At 49.5% G+C, this 24,426-nt stretch overlaps 1 protein-coding gene across 8 annotated transcripts in view; it reads left to right on the top strand.

Moving 5' to 3' along the window:
• Window positions 1-24,426, top strand: part of NPAS2 (neuronal PAS domain protein 2) — a 182,735-nt gene that overhangs the window by 104,630 nt on the left and 53,679 nt on the right. For 5 of the 8 annotated variants that reach the window (XM_070068721.1, XM_051835559.2, XM_051835548.2 and 2 more), the window contains exons 3-5: window positions 1,375-1,523; window positions 13,101-13,192; window positions 17,901-17,990. In XM_070068721.1, the coding sequence (XP_069924822.1) occupies window positions 1,375-1,523; window positions 13,101-13,192; window positions 17,901-17,990 (331 nt within the window). The remainder of the gene's footprint in view (window positions 1-1,374; window positions 1,524-13,100; window positions 13,193-17,900; window positions 17,991-24,426) is intronic. The other 3 variants (XM_070068724.1, XM_070068722.1, XM_070068723.1) reach the window with 1 other exon arrangement.

Below are 24,426 nucleotides of genomic sequence, written 5' to 3'. Positions count from 1 at the left end.
GGGCCTTTCTTTTAAGAGGACTTTTAATTACACAGTGAAATTCCCACATACTCTCCACCCTCTCTGCACACAGCCTCCCCCACTTGAGTGGTACATTGGCATGGTGGATGAACCCTGTTGACACATCATGATCAGAGTCATCGGCCAAGTTAGGGCTCACTCTTGGTGTCGTCCGTTCTCTGGATTTGGGTAAATGGGTAGTGACCTGTATGGCATCAGCACTGTAGCATCATGCAGGGTGACTTCATTGCCCTAAAAGTCCTCTGCTCTCTGCCTATTCCCCCCTCCCTCCAGTCCCTGGCAACCACTGATCTTTTTACAGCCTCCATGGTTCTGTCTTTTCCAGAACGTCATATAGTTGGAGTCGTGCAGAATGTAGCTTTTTCAGGCTGGCTTCTGCTTCTTTGACTTAGCATTATGCGTTTTGAGTTTCTTCCATGTCGTTTTAAAAGGGGTTCATCTGCTCTCAGCAGCTTGACAGCCACATGGAGTGCCTGTCATACATTAGCCCTGGGTCATCGGGCTTTGCAGACTGTTTTGTGCAGGGCGAGCCCTGTCTCACCAACAGGAAGGTGAGCTCCTTGGGGCAGGGGCCAGGGCAAGTGTGTTGAGTGGCACACTCGGGACATCTAGCCAATCCTTGTGACTTGGCGCCAGGCGGCTGCTCTGGGTCGGGTGGGGACATGGTTTGAGCCTAAGGATGGGCTCTCAGCAAATGCGTCTGGGCTGTAGCCATCTCAGCAAGCGCTGTGTCACTAGCCCTCTGAAGGGAAAGTTTCTATGAAGCCAGAGTGAAGAGCATGTGGTGACAGAGCTAATCTTTGTCAGATTTTTGCGTGTGAGTCAGAATTTGGCTTATCAATGCTGTCTCTCTCTCTCCCTCTCTCTGGCCAAGAGTCTAGCAAAACACTTTCCTTATTATCTTTTACATTGATTTCCTTATTGGAAAGACAGAGGGACAGACAGAAAGAGATCTAGATCTCCCATCTGTGTATGCAGTCCCCAAATAGCACGTACTGGGCCAGGCCCAAGCCAGAAATCGGGAACCCAATCCAGGTCTCCTACTTGGGGAGCAAGGACGCACACGCTTGAGCTGCCCGCCAGGGTTCACGTTGGCAGGAACTGGAATCAGGAATGGAGCCAGGTACTCCCATAAAGGATGCCCCTGTAAGCAGTGTCTCAACTGTTACACCCAAGCCCCACTGCTGGCAAAACATTGTTTATCTTCATTATTCAGCTCTGATAGGTGGCTCAGGTTACCTTCCTGAAAGAGGCTGGATAGATGATCGTGGTAGAATGCACTCTGTTTCCTAACAAAGCCTTTATGCAGTGGCATTTGTGGTAACTGCGTGTGTGCGTGTTTTGTGTTCCCAGAGCCTCTAGAAACAAGTCTGAGAAGAAGCGTCGGGACCAGTTCAATGTGCTCATCAAAGAGCTTAGCTCCATGCTCCCTGGCAACACGCGGAAGATGGACAAGACCACCGTGCTGGAAAAAGTCATCGGATTCTTGCAGAAACACAACGGTAAAGGTTAACGCTTCTCCCAGTCTCCTTCGCTGCCCTGTCCCTTCCCTGTGGCTGTGACTTCCCCCCAGCAGGGCGTCCTGGGGCGTCCTCTCTGCCCAGCAAGACTGACCTCTCCAGTGCCCTCCCCAGACATCCTGTGCCCTCCCCAGCAGCCCGCCCCCAGCAAGTTGGGGAGAGGACACGCCTCTCTTAGGGGCTGCCTCGGCCAGAGGACAGGGTCCAGAGCAGCCGCCCAGGCAGCACCCAGCACACGCGCAGCGGGAGAGAGAGCGTCTTTGATTCAGCCCTGAACCGACGCGATGCCCGAGTACTCACGCCCCCCCGAGCCGCACTGTGCTGGGTCTCTCATCTTTCCCTGCCACTGCTCTGCCACTCTTTGGTCTCCTGATGTACACCAGGAAGAAATCAAATTGAAAGTCATGCATTTACTTAACGCTAAATCCATTATATGTGTGTTGAGGGCTGATTCTTCCACCATGCATGTCAGAGTGTGGCGCTCCGTGGTTTTGTAATAGATTGGCAAGGTTGTGCAGCCGTCACCAGCATCTCATCACATCATCTCCAAAAGCAAGCCGAGAACCAGGAGCAGTCACTTCCCATCCCTTCCCTCCACATCGTGGCAACCACTAATCTGCTTTCTGTCTCGGGGCTGCTTGTTCTGGGCATTTCACACAAATGAATCACACAGTGTGTGTTCTTTGTGTCCGGCTGCTTCTTTCGCTTAGCATCCACGTTTGAGCATGCGTCACTCCTTCGGTCCAGTTCATGAATGATTGCTGTTCAGCTGTACGGACAGATGACCTTCTGTTGACCGTTCACCAGCTGATAGGTGTTTGGGTTGTTTCCATTTTGGAACTGTTATGGATAAGGCTGTTGTGAGCACTCATGCATGAATTTTTTAGTGGATAATTGTTTCTCTTGGGTGTATTCCTTGGAGTGCAATTGCTGGGCTACATGGTAGGTCAGTGTTTAACTTTTTGAGGAAATGCTGAAGTGTTATTCCAGAACAGTTGTACAGTTCTCCATCTGCAGCAGCAGTGTGTGACGGTTCCAGGTTCTCCACATCCTCACCAACCCATGTTATTCTATTATTATTATTTATTAATATCTATTTATTATATTGTTAATTATATTGTATACTACTAATTTTTATTTATTAACAATATTAATGGAATGACATCTCATCTCAATTTTGATTCGCATTTACCTACTAACGTTTTGTTTTTCATGTGCTTATTGGCCATTCATGTATCTTCTTTGGAGAAATATTTACCAAGTTCTTTTCCTTTTTTAAATTCAGTTATTTTTCTTTTTATTGTTGAGTTGTAAGAGCTCTTCATGTAGTCTGGCTACTAGCCCTTTATCAAGTATGGAATTTGAAACTGTTTCCCTCATTCCGTGGGTTGTCTTTTAGCCTTTAACATATAAATGCTTTACATATTAGAGAAATTCAATTTGTTTTTTTAATCCCCTTGAGCGACTTGTGCTTTATGTTGTTTTTAAGAAATCATTGCCTAATCTAAGGTATTGAAGATTGCCACCTGTGTTTGCTTCTGAGATTTTTATGGTTTTAAGCTACAAGTTAATTTTTTTAATTTTTATTTTTAAAGGAATTTATTAATATATTGGGTTCTCAGGGTCACAGCAAATGCATGATGGTCACCATAACTCAAGTCTCATCAATTCCCATGTTAATGTGATATTAATGCAAAACAAATAGATTCCATGTGGTTCATAGATACAATTAAAAAAAAACTTATTTATTTGAAAGGCAGAATTAGAGAGAGAGAAGGAGAGACAGAGAGAGATCTCCCATCTGCTGGTTACTCCCCAAGTGGCCATAATGACCAGAGCTGGGTCAGACTGAAGCCAGGAGCTTCACCCAGGTCTCCCATGTGGATGCAGGTGCCCAAGCACTTTGGACTGTCTTCTGCTGCTTTTTCCAGGTGCATCAGCTGGGAGCTAGATCAGAAGTGGAAGAGATTGGTCTTGAACTGGCACCCATATGGGATGCCAGCATTGCAGGCAGTGGCTTAACCCACTGCACTGCAATGCCAACCCCTGGTAAAATTCTAAGAATAAAATAAGATACTTTTCCTCCCTCCTTACCTTCTTTCTTTCTCTCTCTCTCCATTTTTGAGATAACATTTTAAATTTACATTACAGTGAAAGGCTTTTGAGTTTGTTTTTATGTATGGTTTGAGGCAGAATAGAAGTCATCCTTCTGCATGTGGATATCCAGGTATACCAACAATCCATTTATTTTTTAAAGATTTATTTTATTTATTTATTTATTATAAAGTCAGAGTTACACAGAGAGAGGAGAGGGAGAGAAAGAGAGGGAGTGAGAGAGAGAGAGGTCTTCCATCTAATGGTTCACTCCCCAATTTGCCACAACAGCCAGAGCTGCACCAATCTGAAGCCAGGATCCAGGAGCTTCTTCTGGGTCTCTCACGTGGGTGCAGGGGCCCAAGGACTTGGGCCATCTTCCACTGCCTTCCCAGGCCACAGCAGAGAGCTGGATCAGAAGTGGAGCAGCCGGAGGCCGGCGCCGTGGCTCACTAGGCTAATCCTCCGCCTAGCGGTGCCGGGGGCGCCGGATTCTGTCCCGGTTGCCCCTCTTCCAGGCCAGCTCTCTGCTGTGGCCAGGGAGTGCAGTGGAGGATGGCCCAGGTTCTTGGGCCCTGCACCCCATGGGAGACCAGGAAAAGCACCTGGCTCCTGGCTCCTGCCATCGGATCAGCGCGGTGCGCCGGCCGCAGCGCGCTGGCTGCGGCGGCCATTGGCAGGTGAACCAACGGCAAAGGAAGACCTTTCTCTCTGTCTCTCTCTCTCACTGTCCACTCTGCCTGTCAAAAAAAAAAAAAAAAAAAAAAAAAAAAAAAAAAAAAAGAAGTGGAGCAGCCGGGACTCGAGCCGGTGCCCATATGGGATGCCGGTGCTTACAGGTCAGGGCGTTAACCCGCTGCACCACAGTGCCAGCCAGCCCCCCAACAATCCACTTCACTCTAACACTTTATGAAAGTAACACAGATGCAGGAAACATACAAATCAAAGCTTCTCAGGTGAATTAGTTATCGCAAAGCAAACCCAGCTGGTGAACCAACACGCAGGTCAAAACAATAGAAACTTCTCCCAGAAGTCCTTTATCCTCTGCCTTCCCCCGGAGCAGCCTCTGCTCTGACATCCAGCACCACGGGTTGGTTCTGCCCGGTGGGACCTCGTTCAGATGACACCACACATCGTGCTCAGGATGTCTGTGAGATCCATCCCTGCTGTTCCGCTGGGATGATTAGTTCATTTTAGAGGGTGTGGGATATTCCATTACCTTTCCATTCCCCCTGGAATCCACCCTTGAACTTACCTCTGTCTCAAGTCTGTCTCAGTCTCCTTTCTGCTCTCCGTCAAACCCTTTTACCTCTTAGCAGTGGTCACGCCTACCTTGCCACTCACGCAGAATGGTCAGAGAAGACTTAAGAAGGTTCAGGAGCTATGAGCAAGCAGTGAGAGCAGGATTCTTTTTTCCTTAACCATGACACCAAGCGCAGTAAAGTCAGAAATGTCAGAACCATTGAGGGAATAATTACAGTTGTTCTGTGCTGACGGTGATACTTCTCTTCCTAGATGAGATTATTTCATGGAAGAGGGCATGGCAGGGGCATAGGAAAATTTCATTATACTTGTTAATCTTTTATTATTTATTTAGTAATTATACCTATAAAAAATGTGACTAATATGAGGGTTCCTGTTATGAAAAAATGCACGAATTTCAAAATTTTTTGGTATCAAAATAACTTTCGATTTAATTTTTCCTGCTATGTTTTTTTTCCTAGAGCTTCCCCCAAGGGAGAGTAAAGAATGCATTCATTGTTTTTGTTCAAAGGGAAGCCCAGTCCATCAGGACTGGAATAAGTGCCACCGTAGTCTGGTGCCCCAATAATTGAATCAGAATGGTTATATCCCCTAAATAATGATTCAGCGAGGTTGGTTTGATTGCCAAGATATTTTGTGCGAACGACTCAAACTAGGTCAGTGCCACGGAGAGGCAGGACAGCTGTTAAATAGGACAGCTGGGATCAAGTTCATCAGTGTGACATTTATGCTCGGTTCTGTCCACTGCGGAATTACAGAATTGTTAAATCTGGGCTCTGAGAGGGATGGTTCAGCAGAAATGCGGCCTCTTAACCCCAGGAGTGCCTCTCTGGTCTCCTTTTTTATATCAGACACAGGCCTACTCAGCACAACATGTTTCAACGCTATCAAGATCACTCCGGGATCTCACACATCGCCCCAATGCCATGTTCAAAAGCAAGCAAGAACTCCACCACGGCACTTTTCACATAGGACGGAGATGTTTGCAGCCACATCTGCTTTAAAGCGAAAAAAAAAAAAAAAAGAGAGCGAGAGAGAGAGAGAGAGAGAAAGAGAAAGAGAAAGAGAGAGAGAGAGAAAGAAAGAAAGCAAGCAAGCAAGCAAACACGGTCACTTTTCCTTTAGTGCTAATCCAAGTGGACATGAACTCTGCAGGCATATGCCACAAGGTAGATGCTTGGTTGGTGTTCGGTCAGGGCTCATTGGGAGGCCCGCGTGGTTCTTGGTATCTAAGCTTCCCCACAGCCTGAGTTAGTCCTGTTGCACAGATGAGCAGCTGAGGCACACGAGGAGTCAGCCCCCCAAGTTTAGACATGCATGGACTCTAAACCCGGCAGCCTGTCTCCAGGGCCCAGGTCTATAACATCGCACTGTTGTGCTTCTCTGCAAGAGGGGACGTATGTGCCTCTTCCGGATGATCAGGTCACAGCTGCACTGTGGATGTTCAGGAGAGAGACTAGGGGGTCTCCACTTCAGCTGCCCATCAGACTCTAAAAATTTACACATAACAAGGTAGCACCCACTGATCCATGTATCAGTATTTCTGGGCATGGGTTCAGAAAGTGTGGGCTCCCACAGTGTGCGGGAGCCAGTTGCACTTGTTTGCAAAAGAGGTTTGCAAAATTTTGCAAACCAACTGGCATGAAGTTGGTAGCATGAAATCTCAGAAATGGGCAAACACCACAGACTGGGGCTCTTCATTGTGGGCATGCCAGAGCCTTTACCTGCAGATTGCTGGGTAAGGCCCAAGCATTTCTAAATCTCCCCAGGTGATTCCAGTGTGCAGCCAAGATTAAGCCACCAGATAAGGTGCTTCTCTCCCATATGAGGGGTTGCCTGGGTTTAAGTCTCAGCTTTCTTCTGATTCCAGCTTCCTGCAGCAGGTGATGGCCCCCTGCCACCTACATGGGGCACTACATGGAGTTCCCAGCTCCAGGTTCCACCTGGGTCAACTCGTCTGCTGTGGGCATTTGGGGAGTGAACCAGTGGGTGGCAGCTTTCTGTCTGTCTGTGTCTCCCTGTCTTTCCAGCCTTCAAATATTTTTTTTTTTTTAGAAAACTATGGATATAGGCATACTTTCTGCCTTCAGGCTAATTGAAGTGCACAGGATAAGGAAAGATGATTAGGTCCAGGCTGTTATAATTATTTAGCTCTTCCCCTCGGTAATCTTCCACGCATCCTTATTTTGATACATTTTGATCCTGAAATGCACATTTATGCTCCCTTAAGGAATCCAAATCAAAATTATTATCTGACCATGTTTCTTCGTAGCAAGATTTTGTCTTTAGTAGGAGGGAAACTGGTAAATTATGCCAATGGCAGGGTTCCATGGACACCTATATACACATCCATCTATGTGTTAGTTCTAAGAGGCCAGGCTGGCTTACACGGCACCCTCTTCCTGTGTGAATCCCCGCGATCAGATCCCATTCCTTTCCCATGCCTCTCCCTTTGTGGATGGGCTGTGGGCTGAGGGAGGCTGCCCACCAAGGACAGAGGTCCCTATTGGGCCCTCCCCTGAAGTAGACTTCCTGCCCCATTTTGAGACTGAGGCCCCGTGTAGCTCAGAGGTGTGCTGAACCTTGTCCAGGCATGCCGGGAACAACCGAGAAGGGTCCACTCTGGTGCCACAACTACTAGATATACCAGAGTAGACATCAGGGGCCTGTGTTCCCACAGACAAGACTCCCAGGTGTTTAGCTTCCCTGGCTATTCAGAACCCACTGTGGCCACGCCTCTTGGCTGATCTTCCCTGCCACACCTGCCATATGACATTGGTCACGTCAAATGCTGGCAGAGACACAAGTCCGAAATCCCACATTGTATTTCGCAGTGTAATATTTTTTAAATAATGTGGTTTTTTTAAGATTTTTTAAAAAATTTATTTACTTGAGAGCTAGAGTTACAACAATAGGGAGAGATAGAGAGAAAGGTCTTCCATCCACTGGTTCACTCCCCAAATGGCTGCAATGGCCGAAGCTGTGCCAATCTGAAACCAAGAACCAGGAGCTTCTTCTGGGTCTCCTATACAGTGCAGAGGCCCAACCACTTAGGCCATCTTCTACTGCTTTTCCAGGCAATAAGCAGGGAGCTGGATCAGAAGTGGTGCAGGGGCCGGCGCTGTGGTGTAGCGGGTAAAGCTGCCACCTGCAGCACCAGCATCCCATGTTGGCACCAGTTTGAGCTCCAGCTGCTCCACTTCTGATCCAGCTCTCTGCTGTGGCCTAGGAAAGCAGTAGAAGATGGCCCAAGTCCTTGGGCCCCTGCACCCATGTAGGAGACCCAGAAGAGACTCCTGGCTCCTGGCTTCAGATCAGAAAAGCTCTGGCCGTTGCAGCCATCTGGGGAGTGAACCAGCAAATGGAAGACCTCTCTCTCTCTCTCTCTCTCCCTCTCCCTCTCCCTCTCCCTCTCTTCTTCTCCCTCTCCCTCTCCCTCTCCTCTCGCTGTGTAACTCTGCCTTTCAAATAAATAAATATATCTTTTGAAAAAAAATCACTACCATTTATTTGATCTTTCTGGGCAAATGAGTTTAATGAGTAGGTGTATGTGTTGGGGAGAAGCATGTGGGCATTTGCGGTGTTAATCCTTTAACACGTTCTTGGTCCTTGTCTGCTCTGAATGGTCTGTGACAAGCCTTTGTGTGCAGAACTGGGAGTCGCATGGTCTCTTCCTTGCCTCGGCTGGAACCCCACGGTGAGCTCTGGCAGAGCTGTGTCTGCTTCCCATGACACATTTCGCCACGCGCACCGTGGTGCCAGGCCCTGCGGGGCCAGCCCCTTGAGGGTGTTGTCGGCTTCCTGACTGTGCGTGCAGTTTCTTCTGGGTTTCCTCCAAAGGCTCTTGGCACCTCTTTGGTGCTCCTTTAAAATCGGGCAAGACAAAAATCCGGTCTTGCGTAACAATAGCAGCAAAGTGTTCTTTCTGACATCTCCAAGGAGGACGCCTTCCCAGCAGATCCAGGCACTGCTGGGACGTTGGTGACAGAATTAGCGAAGAGTGAGAGTCGCACCTGTAGCACAGCGCTTCTCACCCTCTGTGCTCAAAAGAAGCCGCTGAATTCATTCAGATTCGTTCATTCAAATGGAGGAATTCATCCCCCACGTTCTGTAGGAGAGATGGCTGAAAACACGAGTACACAGGACAAAGCCTCGAAATCTCTCTCCTCGTTTAGAGTGGAGGTATTATCAGCCTCAACAATGCGGATTCTCCAGAAGGTTGCTAAGCGAGTTAGTGTCATTCTCCGGGGTATGAAATAGTCACGTTTTTATGTTTTCCTTAGCACCAAGAGGGTAATTCTTAGAGACCGTTTGCTGTGCAAAGTAGAACAAGATGTTTAAGATGGAGGACAGGGCCTAGTGGTTAAAACGCCAGTTAAGGGGCTGGTGCTGTGGAGTAGCAGGTTAAGCCATCACCTGCCAAGCCAGCATCCTCTATGGGCGCTGCTTTAAGTCCCAGCTGCTCCACTTCCAGTCCAGCTCCCTGCTAATGCTCCTAGGAAAGCAGTGGAAGATGACCCACGTGCTTGGGCTCCTGCCACCCTGGCTGTTGGCTTCAGTCTGGTCCAGTCCTGTCCATTGCGGCAATTTGGGGAGTGAACCAGTGGATGAAAGACTCTCTCTCTCTGCCTCTGCCTCTCCCTCTCTCTAACTCTACCTTTCAAATAAATAAATTAATCTTAAAAGAAGAAGAAGAAGAAGAAAAAAAAAGACACAGTGGCCCACGCTGGAGTTCCTGCGCTCAATACCCAGCTCTGGGCCGGTGCCGCGGCTCACTAGGCTAATCCTCCTTCTTGCGGCGCCGGCACACCGGGTTCTAGTCCCGGTCAGGCGCTGGATTCTGTCCCGGTTGCCCCTCTTCGAGGCCAGCTCTCTGCTGTGGCCATGGAGTGCAGTGGAGGATGGCCCAAGTGCTTGGGCTCTGCACCCCATGGGAGACCAGGAGAAGTACCTGACTCCTGCCATCGGATCAGTGTGGTGCACCGGCTGCAGCGTGCTGGCCGCGGTGGCCATTGGAGGGTGAACCAACGGCAAAAAGGAAGACCTTTCTCTCTGTCTTTCTCTCACTGTCCACTCTGCCTGTCAAAAAAAAAAAAAAAAAAAAAAAACAGCTCTGGGTCCTGACTCCAGCTTCCTACTTTTGTAGGCCCTCAGGGCAGTGGTCAAGTGCTAAGGTTCCTGCCACCCATGGAGGGGATGTAGATCAGGTTCCCAGCTCCCAGCCTGAGCCTGGCCTGCTTCTGGCTGTTACAGGCATTTGGCAGTGAACTAGTAGATAGAATCTCTCTCTCTCTCTCTCTCTCTCTCTCTCTCTCCTCTCTCTCTCCCTTTGAAATAATTTCTAAAAAATGGACAAATTGCAGGCAAAACAAATATATGTAATACTACATTTGCACTTTCTATGATAATCATATCAGAGATAATTGGATAATAAAACATACCTTTTTTCCAAAATGTGAAAGAGCTAGAGTATTTAAGGAGTCCTGTGTTGGCCAACGACCACTGAATTTACAGCTGAGAATAACATCTTCAGTGCAAGATAGTTACGTGAAAGAGAGAAATCACAAATTAACCCAAAGAAGTTTTGAGAAGATTCAGTTCTGGCCTAAAAAGCAGCTAAGTGATCTGTGTTTGTTTAGCTCTTAAAACTTCAGCAGAGATGCTGGGGAAATGCGTTATGTGCTGTGTAACACAGTGCTTTCTTTACCACAAGACATTTCTGGAATTTAAAAAACTCCCAGAATTTTTTGTTTTTTTGACAGGCAGAGTGGACAGTGAGAGAGAGAGAGAAAGGTCTTCCTTTTGCCGTTGGTTCACCCTCCAATGGCCACCACGACTGGCGCACTGCGGCCAGCACACCGCGCTGATCCGATGGCAGGAGCCAGGTGCTTCTCCTGGTCTCCCATAGGGTGCAGGACCCAAACACTTGGGCCATCCTCCACTGCACTCCCTGGCCACAGCAGAGAGCTGGCCTGGAAGAGGGGCAACCGGGACAGAATCCGGTGGCCCGACCGGGACTAGAACCTAGTGTGCCAGCGCTGCAAGGCGGAGGATTAGCTTATTGAGCCGCGGCACCGGCCAAAAACTCCCAGATTTTGAAGTGTCCTACTTCACCCTTGCCATAAAGAAGGAGTTTAAGAAGGTCCCCCAGGGGCTAGCGCTGTGGCGTAGCTGGTAAAGTCCGCCGCCTGCAGTGCTGGCATCCCATATGGGTGCTGGTTCGAGTCCCAGCTGCTCCACTTCCAATCTAGTTCTCTGCTGTGGCCTGGAAAAGCAGTGGAAGATGGCCCAAGTCCTTGGGCCCCTGCACCCCTGTGGGAGACCCAGAGAAGCTCCTGGATCCTGGCTTTGGATCAACGCAGCTCCGGCCATTGCGGCCATCTGGCGAGTGAACCAGCGGATGGAAGACCTTTCTCTCTATCTCTCAGCCTGTCTGTAACTCTGCCATTCAAATAAATAAATCTTTAAAAAAAAAAAAAAAAAAAAAAAAAAAAAAAGGAGAAGAAGAAGTGCCCCAGCATCCCAGCCTCTGTTGCTGTCATTTTGATAGGTGGCAACTGGCAATGGTGCTTTTCAATGTTAAAGTTCAAGGGCATGGTACACCTGCAGGGGGCAAGCATCCAACTGTTGCTGAAGGTGGAATACTCCCTGCCCCACCCAAGTCCGAAGAGTGCGTCAAGAGTGCAATGAGGCTGGCGCCATGGCTCAAGAGGCTAATACTCCACCTTGCGGCGCCGGCACACTGGATTCTAGTCCCAGTCGGGGCGCCAGATTCTTCCAGGCCAGCTCTCTGCTATGGCCTGGGAGTGCAGTGGAGGATGGCCCAAGTCCTTGGGCCCTGCACCTGCATGGGAGACCAGGAAAAGCACCTGGCTCCTGGCTTTGGATCAGCGCAATGCACCGGCCACAGGGCACCAGCCGCGGCGGCCATTGGAGGGTGAACCAATGGCAAAAGGAAGACCTTTCTCTCTGTCTCTCTCTCTCTCACTGTCCACTCTGCCTGTCAAAAAAAAAAAAAAAAAAAAGTGCAATGAATAGTTAAGAATGATAGATTACTATAGTTTTAATGAGCCATTACCATTTTTCCCAATTTATTTATATGAGAGGTAGTGTTACACAGAGAGAAAAGGAGAGATAGAAGCAGAGGTCTTCCATCCACTGGTTCACTCTCCAAATGGCAGCAACGGCCAGAGCTTGACCCATCCAAAGCCAGGGAGCTTCTTCAGGGTCTCCCATGTGGTTGCAGGGGCCCAAGGAGTTGGGCCATCTCCCACTGCCTTCCCAGGTGCACTAACAGGGAACTGGATCATAAGTAGAGCAGCTGGGACTTGAACCAGTGCCCATGTGGATGCCGGCACTGCAGGCTGCGGCTTTACCTGCTACTCCACAGCGCCGACCCCAGGCTATGATTGTTTTCAAAGTCACTGTGTCTGAGTGAAATAGAAATCTTTTCATTTGATTTTTGTGGATAGCCCTTGCCTATATTCCTACGGAACCATGGTCTTTTTATTTGTTAAACTCTTTATTTAGGCAAAGGCTTAATGCAAATTAAAAATATGTTATCTCAAAAATAAAGTAAGTAAAAAAAGAATGTTCAGAAAGCCACTTTGTCCAAAGTTCCCAGGCTTGGAAATCAGGGTATTTTTTTCTCTTGTATGAAGGGTTTTTAAGAAATTTGTGGGAGGGCTCTTGCTACGACATGGAAGGTTAAGCCACTGCCTGTACTGCTGCCCAGCCCTGGCCATTGCAGCCATTTGGGGAGTGAACCAACGAGTAGATTCTCTCTCTCTCTCTCTCTCTCTCTCTCTCTCTCTCTCTGTTTCTCTCTGTGTGTGTATGTCCTCTATTACTGCCTTTCAAATAAACAAATATTTAAAAATTTAAAAACCAATTTTGTTAAAAGAATGGAACCAGCCACAGTTTAGAGAAAGAGTTAAAAGAAAAAAAGAAGCAAATTTGTGGGAAATGTTTATTAGGGGAAAAACTTAAAAATGCATGAAGTTCAAAATTTTTGGTACCAAAATAAACTTTTCATTCCCTTTTTCACTAACTTTTTGAAAGCGCCCTCATTTTGGCTTTTTAAATTAAATGACAGAGGTTTCTTCAAAATTACATAGAAGTGACAGGGGCTTCATTTGAGAATTCCAATTCCTAGGCGTCCACGAATGTAAACACTTGTTTGTGTCATGTTTTCGTTTTCAGAAGTCTCAGCCCAAACGGAAATCTGTGACATTCAGCAAGACTGGAAGCCCTCGTTCCTCAGTAATGAAGAATTCACCCAGCTGATGTTGGAGGTGAAATGCAGATTAGCTTAATTGCTTGCACACTAAAATGTTAGCTTCTTGGTCCTGGTAAGATCCTGTGCCCGAGAGAAACAGCTGCCCTTGACCCTGGAGACAGGTCTTGAAACAGATCCCCCGGGGAGACTCTGCCTGCTGTTGCTTGTGTATGTGGGCTGTGGAATTGGGTCATCCAGGCAGGAACCCCTGAACTGAAGGTGGCCCTGTGCTCTTGCCATGGTGACTGCAGGCTGGGTGCCTCTGGGGACCCAGACAGAGAGCCAGCAGGGGGCAGGGGTAGGGGCAGGTGGAGAGAAGGGACGATCACACCAACCACACTGTCATTTGGCTCTTTAGAATGCAATGGTGATGGGTACTCCCCCACCCCCAGTAGTAGAAACGCATTTGGAAGATAAGTCTGTCTTTCAAGTTATGCTTTGAACTTGAGCTCCTGTTATGTCAACATGTGTGGGTGTCGGCGGTCGTGACTCCCCGGCCCGGCTTTGCTGTGCCGAGTAAGGTGTCCACACTGCTTGCAGGGTGTATCTGTGAGGACCTGGCTGATCTGAGCCCGGGGCCTCTTCAGCTTCACAGTTTTACCTGTGGTGACCTCTGCAGGACAGATCAGGATAAGGTCATCAGGCCTGTACTCTGCCTTCCAACGTGGGGAGGAGACCGAGAGTGTGTGCATAGGACAGTAGGGGGCAGAGGAAGCCCCAGACGTGACCTGTCCAAGTCCTTGACCATGAAAAGGAGATCTGAGACAGTCAAGAGCAGCAAAAGGGACTTAGGTGCTGACTGTGTACAGTGATGGGTTCCTGGCAGGGTTTGGGGGGAGTAGCTTCTTGGGCTGAATCTTTCTATAGCTCATCTCTGCGCCTATAGAAGACTGATGTAAACTTCAATTTACATAGATTAACTCTGCAGAAAACAGAAAGTTCTGGAATAAGAAAATGCCAGAATGAAGATGTCCAAATATTATGAAATATAAATACATTAATGAACATTTGCATAAAGTGAAAGATACTTAAATCTACATGTGAACTATATTTAAAGAAAATACAGAACCTTCTGCAGAAGCAATGCATTTTAAGTATGTTAAATTTAAAGCAGCTTGTGAAATGGGATGCTGAATTAAGGCGTCATTATGCTACTTTATATAAATCAATTTATCTTATAATGCTGCGGAAAAGTAGTTAAAAGCACATTGCCTCATAGCATCAACCTCTTTTGAAAAGCCTATGTCTCCATCTTTTTTTCTCTAGTAATTTTTAAAGTATTGAAAGCATTAGAGAAAACAAGATTTTATTTTAAAGATTTATTTATTTATTTGAGAGGCAGAGTTACAGACAGAGAGAGGGAGAGACAGAGAGGTCTTCCATCTGCTGGTTTATTCCCTAAATGGCCGCCATGGCCAGAGCTGCGCTGATCTGAAACCAGGAAGCAGGAGCTACTTCCGGGTCTCCTATGTGGGTGCAGGGGCCCAAGCGCTTGGATCTTGGGTCTCTTCTGCTGCTTTCCCAGGCCATTAGCAGAGAGCTGAATCGGAAGAGGAACAGCCGGGACACGAACCGGCGCACATGTGGGATGCTGGCACAGCAGGCAGAGGTTTAACCTACTGTGCCACAGCACCAGCCCTGAAAACAAACTTTCGCTAAAGTCAAAAATGGATAAATTTAGGGAGCAGAAAGGCAAGACTACGATTCAGAAGCCTGGAATTCCTAGCAGAAGAAGATTCTAGATCAGTGTGGGTAGCTTTGTGTACCTTCCCCTGATGCTACTTAGACTCCTAGAAGCAGCTGGAGGGAAGTCACACTGGGTCGGAATTCAAGGCTGCACAGTGAGCGAATGCAGCGCTGACGAGTCTGGGCTGCCTTGGTTATCCCTGACTGCCGTGGGATCCCCCAGTCCTAGCCCTGGCTTGCTCTTCAGCAGACACGGGCCGAGTGTTGAGTCACTGGAGCCTCCATCAACATCATCCCCCTGGTGGCCTGAGCCCTGGTGGACGTCCCTCGCGGCTCACAGGGTGAGGTCATCCTTCTCCGTGGTGCACCCTCTCCTTTTCCTCAAAGCTAATTTGGGCGAACTAGAGAGCTTGAAGAATCCAGACACCACGTCTGGGTAACCAGGAGGTTTCTCTTATCAGGGAGGACAGAACTTTGGAGAGAACCCGTGGTGGCTCCAAGGGACTACTGATGCCCTTGTTGCCTCAAAAAGGCACAAAACCATCCAGCACTGTGGCACTGGCACCCGAGTATCAGAACCGGAGCTCCAGTTCTGGCTGGGCCACTTCCCGTCCGGCTTCCTGCTAACGCCTGGGAAGGCAGCACATGGTGCCCGAGTGCTTGGGCCCCTGGCACCCATGAGGGCGACCTGGATCAGTTCCTGGTTCCTGGCTCCAGCCTGGCCTGGTCCTGGCTCTTGTGGCCATTTGGGGAATCAGTCAATGGGTACAAGATTCTCTCTCCCTCTCTCTCTCTTTCTCTCTCTCTCACACAACACACACACACACACACACACACACACACACACTGTGTGCCTCCCTCTCTGTCGCTCTGCTTTTCAAATCAGTAAACAATAAAAAAAAAAACTAGAACTTTTTTAAAAAGATACAAAGCAAACCTCAAGGGGACTGACAAAGCTGCAAATTTTGAAAGAACGGAAGTGGCCCGGTGCTGGGGAAAGCTGTGGCGACAAGCATTTGAACAAGCAGACGCCAAAGGAGAGAAAACCCTTGGGAAGCAGGGATGGGGAAGTTTTGGTATTTCTGCATTTTACTCCAGAAAGCTCCAGCAGTCTTTCCTCTGAGCCCAGGGCTCTCCCAGAGGTCACATGGAGTAGCCCCTCAGGGTCAGGAATGGGTGGTTAGGGGGAAGTTTTGTCTCCATCTGCTGGGCTGTGGCAGGTGTACGATTCTGAGCCCCTTTGGCACTTACTGTCCCTGTCCAAATCCCCTCCCCTTGGCAAGGAGCATGTCACTTGCAGCTCCTGGCTTTGGAATCACTCTAGAATGCGGCTCGTGGGACTTCTGAGGTGTTTTGTTTTGTTTTGTTTTACGGATAGAGATAGACAGTGAGAGAGAGAGACAGAGAGAAAGGTCTTCCTTCCGTTGGTTCACCCCCAAAATGGCCACCATGGCCGGCGCTGCACCGATCCGAAGCCAGGAGCCAAGTGCTTCTCCTGGTCTCCCATGGGGTGCAGTGCCCAAGCACTTGGGCCATCCTCCACTGTCCTCCCGGGCCACGGCAGAGAGCTGGACTGGAAGAGGAGCAACCGGGACTAGAACCCAGTGCCCATATGGGATGCCGGCGCCGCAGGCGGAAGATTAACCAAGTGAGCCACGGCGCCGGCCCTGGGACTTCTGAGTTCTGAAAGCAGTGACTGTTCCATGCTCGTGCCGTCCTTGTACCTTGATGGCAAGTGCCGGTGAGCTGATGGACGTCATCGCCCGTCTGTAAATACCTTCAGCTTCTCATTCAGCCGCGGCCTGAGCTCACTGCGCAGGACCATTCCATTGCTCTTGCTTTCCCAAGCTGCTTTTCCAAAAAGTTCCAGCTGATGTCATCAACAGTGCCCCCACCCCTTAAAAATATTCTCCTCCCGGAGGGCTCCGCAAAGTCGATTTTTTTTTTAATTTATAGAAAAATTCTGGGGAATAGTGGGGGAGGGTCAAAGTGACTGGAATCCTGGGAAGTGCTTCACAGTCTAGCCTAACTCAGAAATCGAACCCAGAGTTTTAACCCGAACGCTGTTGACGTCTGAGCATCTCTGTCATGGAGGCCGTTCTATGTATTGTGGGACGTTGCACAGCCTCTCCGGCCTCTACCCACTGGACGCCAGCATCGCTCACTTCAGTAGTCACCACCACCAATGTCTCCAGACAAGGCCACATGTCCCCTGGAAGCCACAGTGAGAACTACTGCAGAGGTTCATGTAACAAACATGCTTTCATATGTTTCTCAATGGTTTAAATATTTTTAAAAGGCTTATTTATTTGGAAGACAGAGTTAGAGAAAAAGAGAGAGAAGAAAGGAGAGAGAGAAAATGAGATCTTCCATCTGTTGGTTCACTCCCCAGATAGCCACAACAACCAGGACTGGACCCGACCAAAGCCAGGAGCCTGGAACTCCATCCGGGCCTCCTATGTGGGTAGCAGGGATGCAAGCACGTGGGCCATCTTCCATTGCCTTCCCAGGGGCATTAGTGGAGAGCTGGATCAGAAGTGGAGCAGCCGGGACTCGAACCAGTGCCCATACGGGATGCCAGCACTGCAGGCAGCAGCTTTACCTGTTATGCCACAGTGCCGGCCACACGCTTTCTATTTTCAGTACAACTGTTAGGTCTCCTGTCCTTTGGAAGATGTCTTGCTGAGATCCAAGTGAGAACAGGGGCACGGTGTGCAACCCCAAATGCGGTATTTCTGGTTTAGTGCAGTAGCGTACTTATCATGAAGCCTTCTTACCTAACTTCGCTGGTTCAGTTTTGTTTTGTGATACCAACCAGCCACATGTTTTCACTGAGCCTGTGGGGTCTTTTGCAACTGATTTTCCTGGGCTGGACAGATTCTGTATGAGAAACCATCACGTGCAGATGGCAGAAAAGTGCTGTGGAAATATGAGGATTATCACATAAAGCCAACATCATCAAACAGGGTCCCTTGCCTTGCGAAGCTCTTGTCCTTACAAAAGGAGGTCTGATGTCTCAAATGTTGCATTTTCCACAGGCACTAGATGGCTTCATTATCGCGGTGACAACAGATGGCAGCATCATCTATGTTTCTGACAGCATCACGCCTCTGCTTGGGCATTTGCCGGTGAGTCTCTGTTCTCACGACCCCTGGCCTGAACACCTTATCATCTTCCGGGAGAACTATTCAGGTCTCAGATTGGAGGTGGTGCAGGTAGCAGGGGCTGTGTGTGAGATGGGGCAAGATACATGGGAGAGTGTAGGTGCACCTGAGTCCTGGAGGGCCAGACCAGGCCAAGGCCAAGGCCCCAGGGGCAACTCAAGGGCAGGTGCAACCATGTGTCATCCTGGAGAAGACGCCTGACCTCAGCCAGGCTGGACCTGGTGCAGATCAGGAGTGTAACAACTTACCCTGGGTTTGTACATAGGAAGGCCTGGGTCAGCATGATACTGGAGTGCCATGGGTCCTTCACCTTAGCCTCACCTGCCTGAAGAGTAGCATGGCCGTGCTCTGGGGGCAGCTTCCATCTCTGCCAGGGGATGCTGAGCCCTGGGTTCTGCAGAGTCAGGCTGTTCTGCAGAAACCACTCCCCCATCCTATCATTTCAGAGCAAAGCCACCAGTCACATTTTCCCATAATGGTCACTGAGCTACCGCCCAGAGAAGCGTCCTGGACTTGGCTGGGCCACGGCCTTCCTGTGACACCAGCTGTGTCACAGCTCCTCTGTGTCACAGTTGCATTCCAGCCCATTTCCTGGAGCCAGGGTGGGTGAGGCTAAGGCAGAGGAGGCGGCCGCACCCCGTCCTGTCGGAAGAGGCTCCTTCTCGGCTTGAAGAAGTCTGCGGGCCCGGGTGCACCTTGCTCTTAGTCTCAGGCTGGGAGGAGAGTGACGAATCACAAGCTCTGCTTCTGTGGGCTGATCTGAGGGTGGCTGGGGAGACAGGAGACGGGTGCTTCTCTGGAGGGAGCTCGTGTTTTGTATGGAATGGAAAGGACCGGGCGGAGACGGGCAGTGACAGAAAGCAACCTGGGAGGGGGAGACAGGAGCCCAGAGCCGCTGGGGTGAACAGGATTTGCTCTGTTCTGCTTTGTGTTCATGTAATTAGCTGGTGACCCAGTTGCTGCCCATGGCAGAGAGGACTTAAGAAGTAGGATAGCAACTCCTGGGGCCAGCACTGTGGTGCAGTGGGTTAAAGCCCCGGCCTACAGCGCCACCATCCCCTGTGGGCACCGGTTCAAGTCCCTGCTGCTCCACTTCCAATTCAGCTCTCTGCTGATGGCCTGGGAGAACAGCAGAGGATGACCCAGGTCCTTGGGCCCCTGCACCCACGTGGGGGACCTGGAGGAGGCTCCTGGCTTCGGCCTGGCCCAGACCCAGCAGTTGCAGCCATTTGGGGAGTGAGCCAGCAGATGGAAGGTCTCTCTCTCTTCTTCTGTCTCTATGGCTCTGCCTTTCAAATGAATACATTTATTTTTAAAAGATTTCTGATTTGAAGATAGGTGACAATTTAGGACCACCTTAGTAAGTAAGTTTCTTTCTAACTTGGAGGAGCTAGAAATTTCTCCAGCTATAACTTGTCAACGCCGGTCCTATGTGATTGCTTATTACGAGTCTGTGCGTAGACCCTCGCCCACATGGGCACAGCAGACCGCCCGTTATTCCACAGTGGAGGCAAACCGGGGATGGATAATCTACGTTTTACTTTTAGCTTCGTTGTCCAGTTTTCCCAGGTGTTTTCTGTTGCATGTGAGTAGGCAGGGGCGGCTGAAGCTGGAAATGTCCTTGGTTGAATCAGCGGGCAGCAGGTGGGCAGAGGAACCTGTCTGGGAGTCGTTCCTCTGTTGCTTCCGTCGCTCACAAGCGCCCAGCCAGTAAGCAGCACAGGGAAGGTTCTAGATGCAGCTCTGCAGCAACCACGCTGGTCACCGCCCCGTGCTGGTGTCTGTCTCATGCCAGGATGAGTCTAGTGCCCCGTTCTGCTTTCTGATCATTCTCTTGGAGTCTCTTGTACCTGCTTATTTATTGCCGAGGGGGAGCCCTGGGCCTGCTGCAGGTAATGCAGCTTCTGTCACTCTTCAGGGCTTGCCTTTTGTTAGGAGAGTTCACCCACTAAGCCACTGTTAGCTAACACGTGTTGAGCACTTATTGTATCCCAGATGAGAGTCGCTGGCATGTGTTAGCTTGTGCAAAGCCTTTGGAGTGGCACAGAGTGAGGCTAGACCAAATTTGCTCTCCTTGCCTTCGTAGACCCTATGAGGTAGGTCATGACCAATGAACACAGGTAAGGAGACAGAGGTGAACAGAGCTTAAGTAATTTACCCAAGGTTCCCTGGCTGGCCAGGGCTGGAGCTGAGACTTGAATTCTGGTACTTGGGCTCCAGAGCTGGGTGGTTCATCGCTACTCAGAACTCTACAGTTCTTCGTGAAAAGCTGAAATTAAGAGATAAGGTTAGTTTGGTGTTGAAAAAAAAAAAAAGAAATTGGAAAATCATTCATAGTTTTTTCATAATATCCAATTTTCATGAGCTTCTGAAAACTGCTCGAATGCATGGACTTCAAAAAATGTTGGCACCAGAATAAACTTACTGTGTGGTTCCGTGCTCCGTGTGCTTTTTGAAGTAGCCTCATATAGCTACAGGGTGCAGTCAAGTTGAATTTCCCGGGGCTGGGTGGATGGTGTGGAAGGGAGAGAGCGAGAAACTAAAATGCAGTGTTCAGTCTTCATGGAGAGGCACGGCCAGCCAGCACGCAGCGTGGACAGAGGGAGGTGGGCCATGGGCCCCCACAGCAGTACCCCCACTAGTGTTGCAGCAAACACAGCTCATGTGCCAGGGGTCTATTCCCACGGTGTTGTGTGTGGTGGAGGATTGGAGGGCCATTGACAGCGAGGAGATAAAGAGAAGCCAGAATTCTTTTCCATGTCAGACGCTGCCAGTCTTCAAATTTCTCTCTGGATCTTTCCTCCTACAGGCTGAGCATCCCTAATCTCAAAGCCCGAAATGCCCCAAAGATGGTTTGAGTGCCAGTGCAGTGCTGCCAGTGGAAGCTTCGCACCTGACCTTGTGGCAGGTGTCACTCGAAACACACGTGCACTCAAACCATGGTATAGAATTATCTTCAGGGGGCTGGTGCTATGGCACAGTGGGTGAAGCCGCACCTGCCATGCTGGCATCTCCTATCAGAGTGCTGCTTCCAAACCAGCTGCCTGCTCATGTGTCTGGGAAAGCAGCAGAAGATCACCCAAGAGTTTGGGCCCCTGCACCCATGTAGGAGATCAGGATGGAGTTCCAGGTTAGAAGCCTGACCCAGCTCTGGCTGTTGCAGCCATTTGGAGAGGGAAACAGCAGATGGGAGATCTTGCTCTCTCTTTCTCTCTGTGTAACTCTGCCTTTCAAATAAATAAATAAATCTGTTTTTTTAAAAAAAGGACAAAATTATTGTTGCTATATGTGTAAGATGTGTGTGGAACAGAAATTAATTTCGTGCTTAGACTTGGGTCCCATCCCCTAGATACATCATTATATATTTGAAAATATTCTAAAATCTGAGAAAAAATATATAAAACACTTCTGGGCCCAAGCATTTTGGATAAGAGATTATCAACCTAACAAAAGCTCACATAATAGATTAAAAAAAAGATTTATTTATTTGAAAGGTAGAGTTACAGAGATGCAGATAGAGAGAGAGAGAGGTCTTCCATCTGCTAGTTCACTTCCCAGGTGGCTGCAACAGCTGGAGCTGTGCCAATCTGAAGCCAGGAGCCAGGAGCTTCCTCTGGGTCTCCCACGTGGGTGCAGGTGCCCAAGGACTTGGGCCATCTTCTACTGCTTTCTCAGACCATAGCACAGAGCTGGATCAGAAGAGGAGATGCCGGGACTAGAACAGGCAGCCACATGGGATGTCGGCACTGCAGGCAGTGGCTTTACCCACTATGCCACAGCATCGGCCCCCAGAGCACAATTTTTTTTTTTTTTTTTTGACAGGCAGAGTTAGACAATGAGAGAGAGAGAGACAGAGAGAAAGGTCTTCCTTTTTCCGTTGGTTCGCCCCCCAAGTGGCCGCTATGGCCGGCACGTTGCACCGATCCAAAGTCAGGAGCCAGGTGCTTCCTCCTGGTCTTCCATGCGGGTGCAGAGCCCAAGCACTGGGGCCATCCTCCACTGCCTTCCTGGGCCACAGCAGAGAGCTGGACTGGAAGAGGAGCAACCGGGACAGCATCCGGTGCCCCAACCGGGACTAGAACCCGGGGTGCCGGCACCGCAGGCGGAGGATTAGCCTAGTGAGCCGTGGCGTCGGCCCCAGAGCACAGTCTTCAGGTAAAGTTAAAACTTTTCAGTGGTGGGGACACCAACACGTGTGGCTTTGTCAGTGTCTGCAATTCATGCCAGCAAAGAAGGGTGAGCCGGGCGACTGTGCTGATGGAAAGTCCAGGCGCCTTCCTGGATTGAAAACCTTCCGGGAGACGGCCCAGGGGAGTAGGGTACATGCTGTGGGCCAAACTGGGAGAGAGCACAACTGAGAGAGAACCAAAGGAGAGACCAAAAGTAGGCGCCATCTGTGCTTCCTCTCAACTCTGGTTTGATTTCTCAGTTCATTTTCTGATTGGTTCATGAATGCAACATTTGCCTGAGGAGCTGGACCAAGGCAGGTTTTGAAGACAGAAACTGTGTCCCTGGACACAGGCACTTAGCCTAGCAGCTGAGACACAGGTTAAGGAAGCCCATGTCTGACATCAGAGGATCTGGGTTCGATACCCACCTCCGGCTCCTGATTCCAGCTTTCTACCAAAGCAGACCCTGGGAGGCAGCAGTGATGGTTTAAGTAACTGAGTTCCAAGCACCCATCTAGGAGGCCTAGATTGAGTTTCTGGCATGCTGCAGGCATTTGGGGGAGTGAACCAGCAGATGCGAGCATGCCCGCCACCCCCCATCCACTTTCGAATTAAGAACAACAACGATGATAACTTATGTCCCCATACCTGAGCATGGCACCAAGTGTCTACAAGGGACTGAATAAATGTTCATGGTTATGTGACCATGACATGCAGCGGAAGGCCAAGGCTGTGAAACACGTCTTCCCTGCCCGCCCTGCCCTCACCTGACCCTGGCCGTTGACCCTGGCCATTGTGGTCAGAGGTGGCTCCCAGTCAGGGCGGGGCTCCAGCAGGTGTGGCCACACTCAAAGTTGATCCGGGGTTCGAAGAGTCCCAGTCTCCCGCTCTCTTGGTTTTGGTGCCTTTTGATTGGTGGAATCCATGCACACAGATGGACGTAGACAACATGAGCTCAGTACTGGAATTAGCAACTGGCTGAGCAGGGACTCACAGGTGGTCCTCGCTGAGGTTAAGAAGCAGCACGAGGCCAGGACCAGAGACGCTGCTGCCTCCCCCTTTCCCGTCAACGTCACCCCCCCCGGGGGGGGGGGGCAGCCTTTCCCTGGCTTTTCCGATCCCTCTTGCCTGTTTTCCTTTGTGGCTTTGCCGACTTTGAATTCATCACTAAACTAGGATTTAGTACAGGCTGAGAATCCCTCATCCTAAATCTTAGGATCGGAAGTGTTTTGGGCTTTGGGTATTTTTCATTTTGAAATCTTTCCGTATACATAATACTACATCTTGGGGAGAGGACTCAAGTCTAGACACGAAATTCACTTATATTTCATGTGTACCTCATCCACACAGCCGAAAAGTAGTTCATCCGTATTTTCAGTGTGTATGTATTTTGCCAGTCACATCACATTTGAGGTCAGGTGTGGAATTTTCCACTTGCGGTGTCATATTGGTGCTCAGAACATTTTAGAATATTTTGGATTTTCAGATTAGGGATGCTCAAGTTGTCTCCCTTTTCTTTGATTCATATAGATGGAATGATAAGAAATGAATTCTTTTTTTAATGTTTTAAAGATTTGTGTATTTATTTATTTGAAAGGCAGAGTTACAGAAAAAGAGAGAAGAGAGAGAGAGGGAAGGGGAGGGGAGGGGAGGGGAGGGGAGGGGAGGGGAGGGGGAAGGGAGGGGAGGGGGAAGGGAGGGGAGGGGTCTTCTATCTGCTGGTTCACTCCCCAAATGGCCACAACAGTCAAGACTGGGCCAGACAGAAGCCAGGAGCCTGGGTCTTCGCTCGGGTCTGGGTGCTTCTATGGTCATTGCCTCTTATTCACTGTAGCCTAGGGTAACGGGGATGCCCAAACACAGCAGCCTTCACTGGACAGTTGAGGTGACAACAGGTTATCAGTCTTCACACTCACAGCCTGGGGGAGAAGGACCCAGCACGGCACACAGGGCCACGTGGGGACAACACACAGAGACAGAGGAACCAGCATGGGCTGAGCGGGCAGACTGTGTAGTACTCAGAGGACAAAGGGAGCCCTAGTTCTTGTAGAATAAGCAGGAACCGTATTTAGTGCCCTTGACAGGGAGGGTGTTTGGAAGACCTTGTCCTTGGGGGAGGGGAGGGGAGGGGAGGGGAGGGGAGGGGAAGGGAGAGGAGAGGAGAGGCTGCTTGGAGGGGAGGGGAGGGGAGGGGAGAGGAGAGGAGAGGAGAGGAGAGGAGAGGAGAGGAG

The sequence above is a fragment of the Oryctolagus cuniculus genome, chromosome 2, assembly GCF_964237555.1.
Source record: "Oryctolagus cuniculus chromosome 2, mOryCun1.1, whole genome shotgun sequence".
Classification (NCBI taxonomy): domain Eukaryota; kingdom Metazoa; phylum Chordata; class Mammalia; order Lagomorpha; family Leporidae; genus Oryctolagus; species Oryctolagus cuniculus.
The sequence above is the reverse complement of the archived record's forward strand: the minus strand, read 5'-3'. Positions and strand labels throughout refer to the sequence as shown.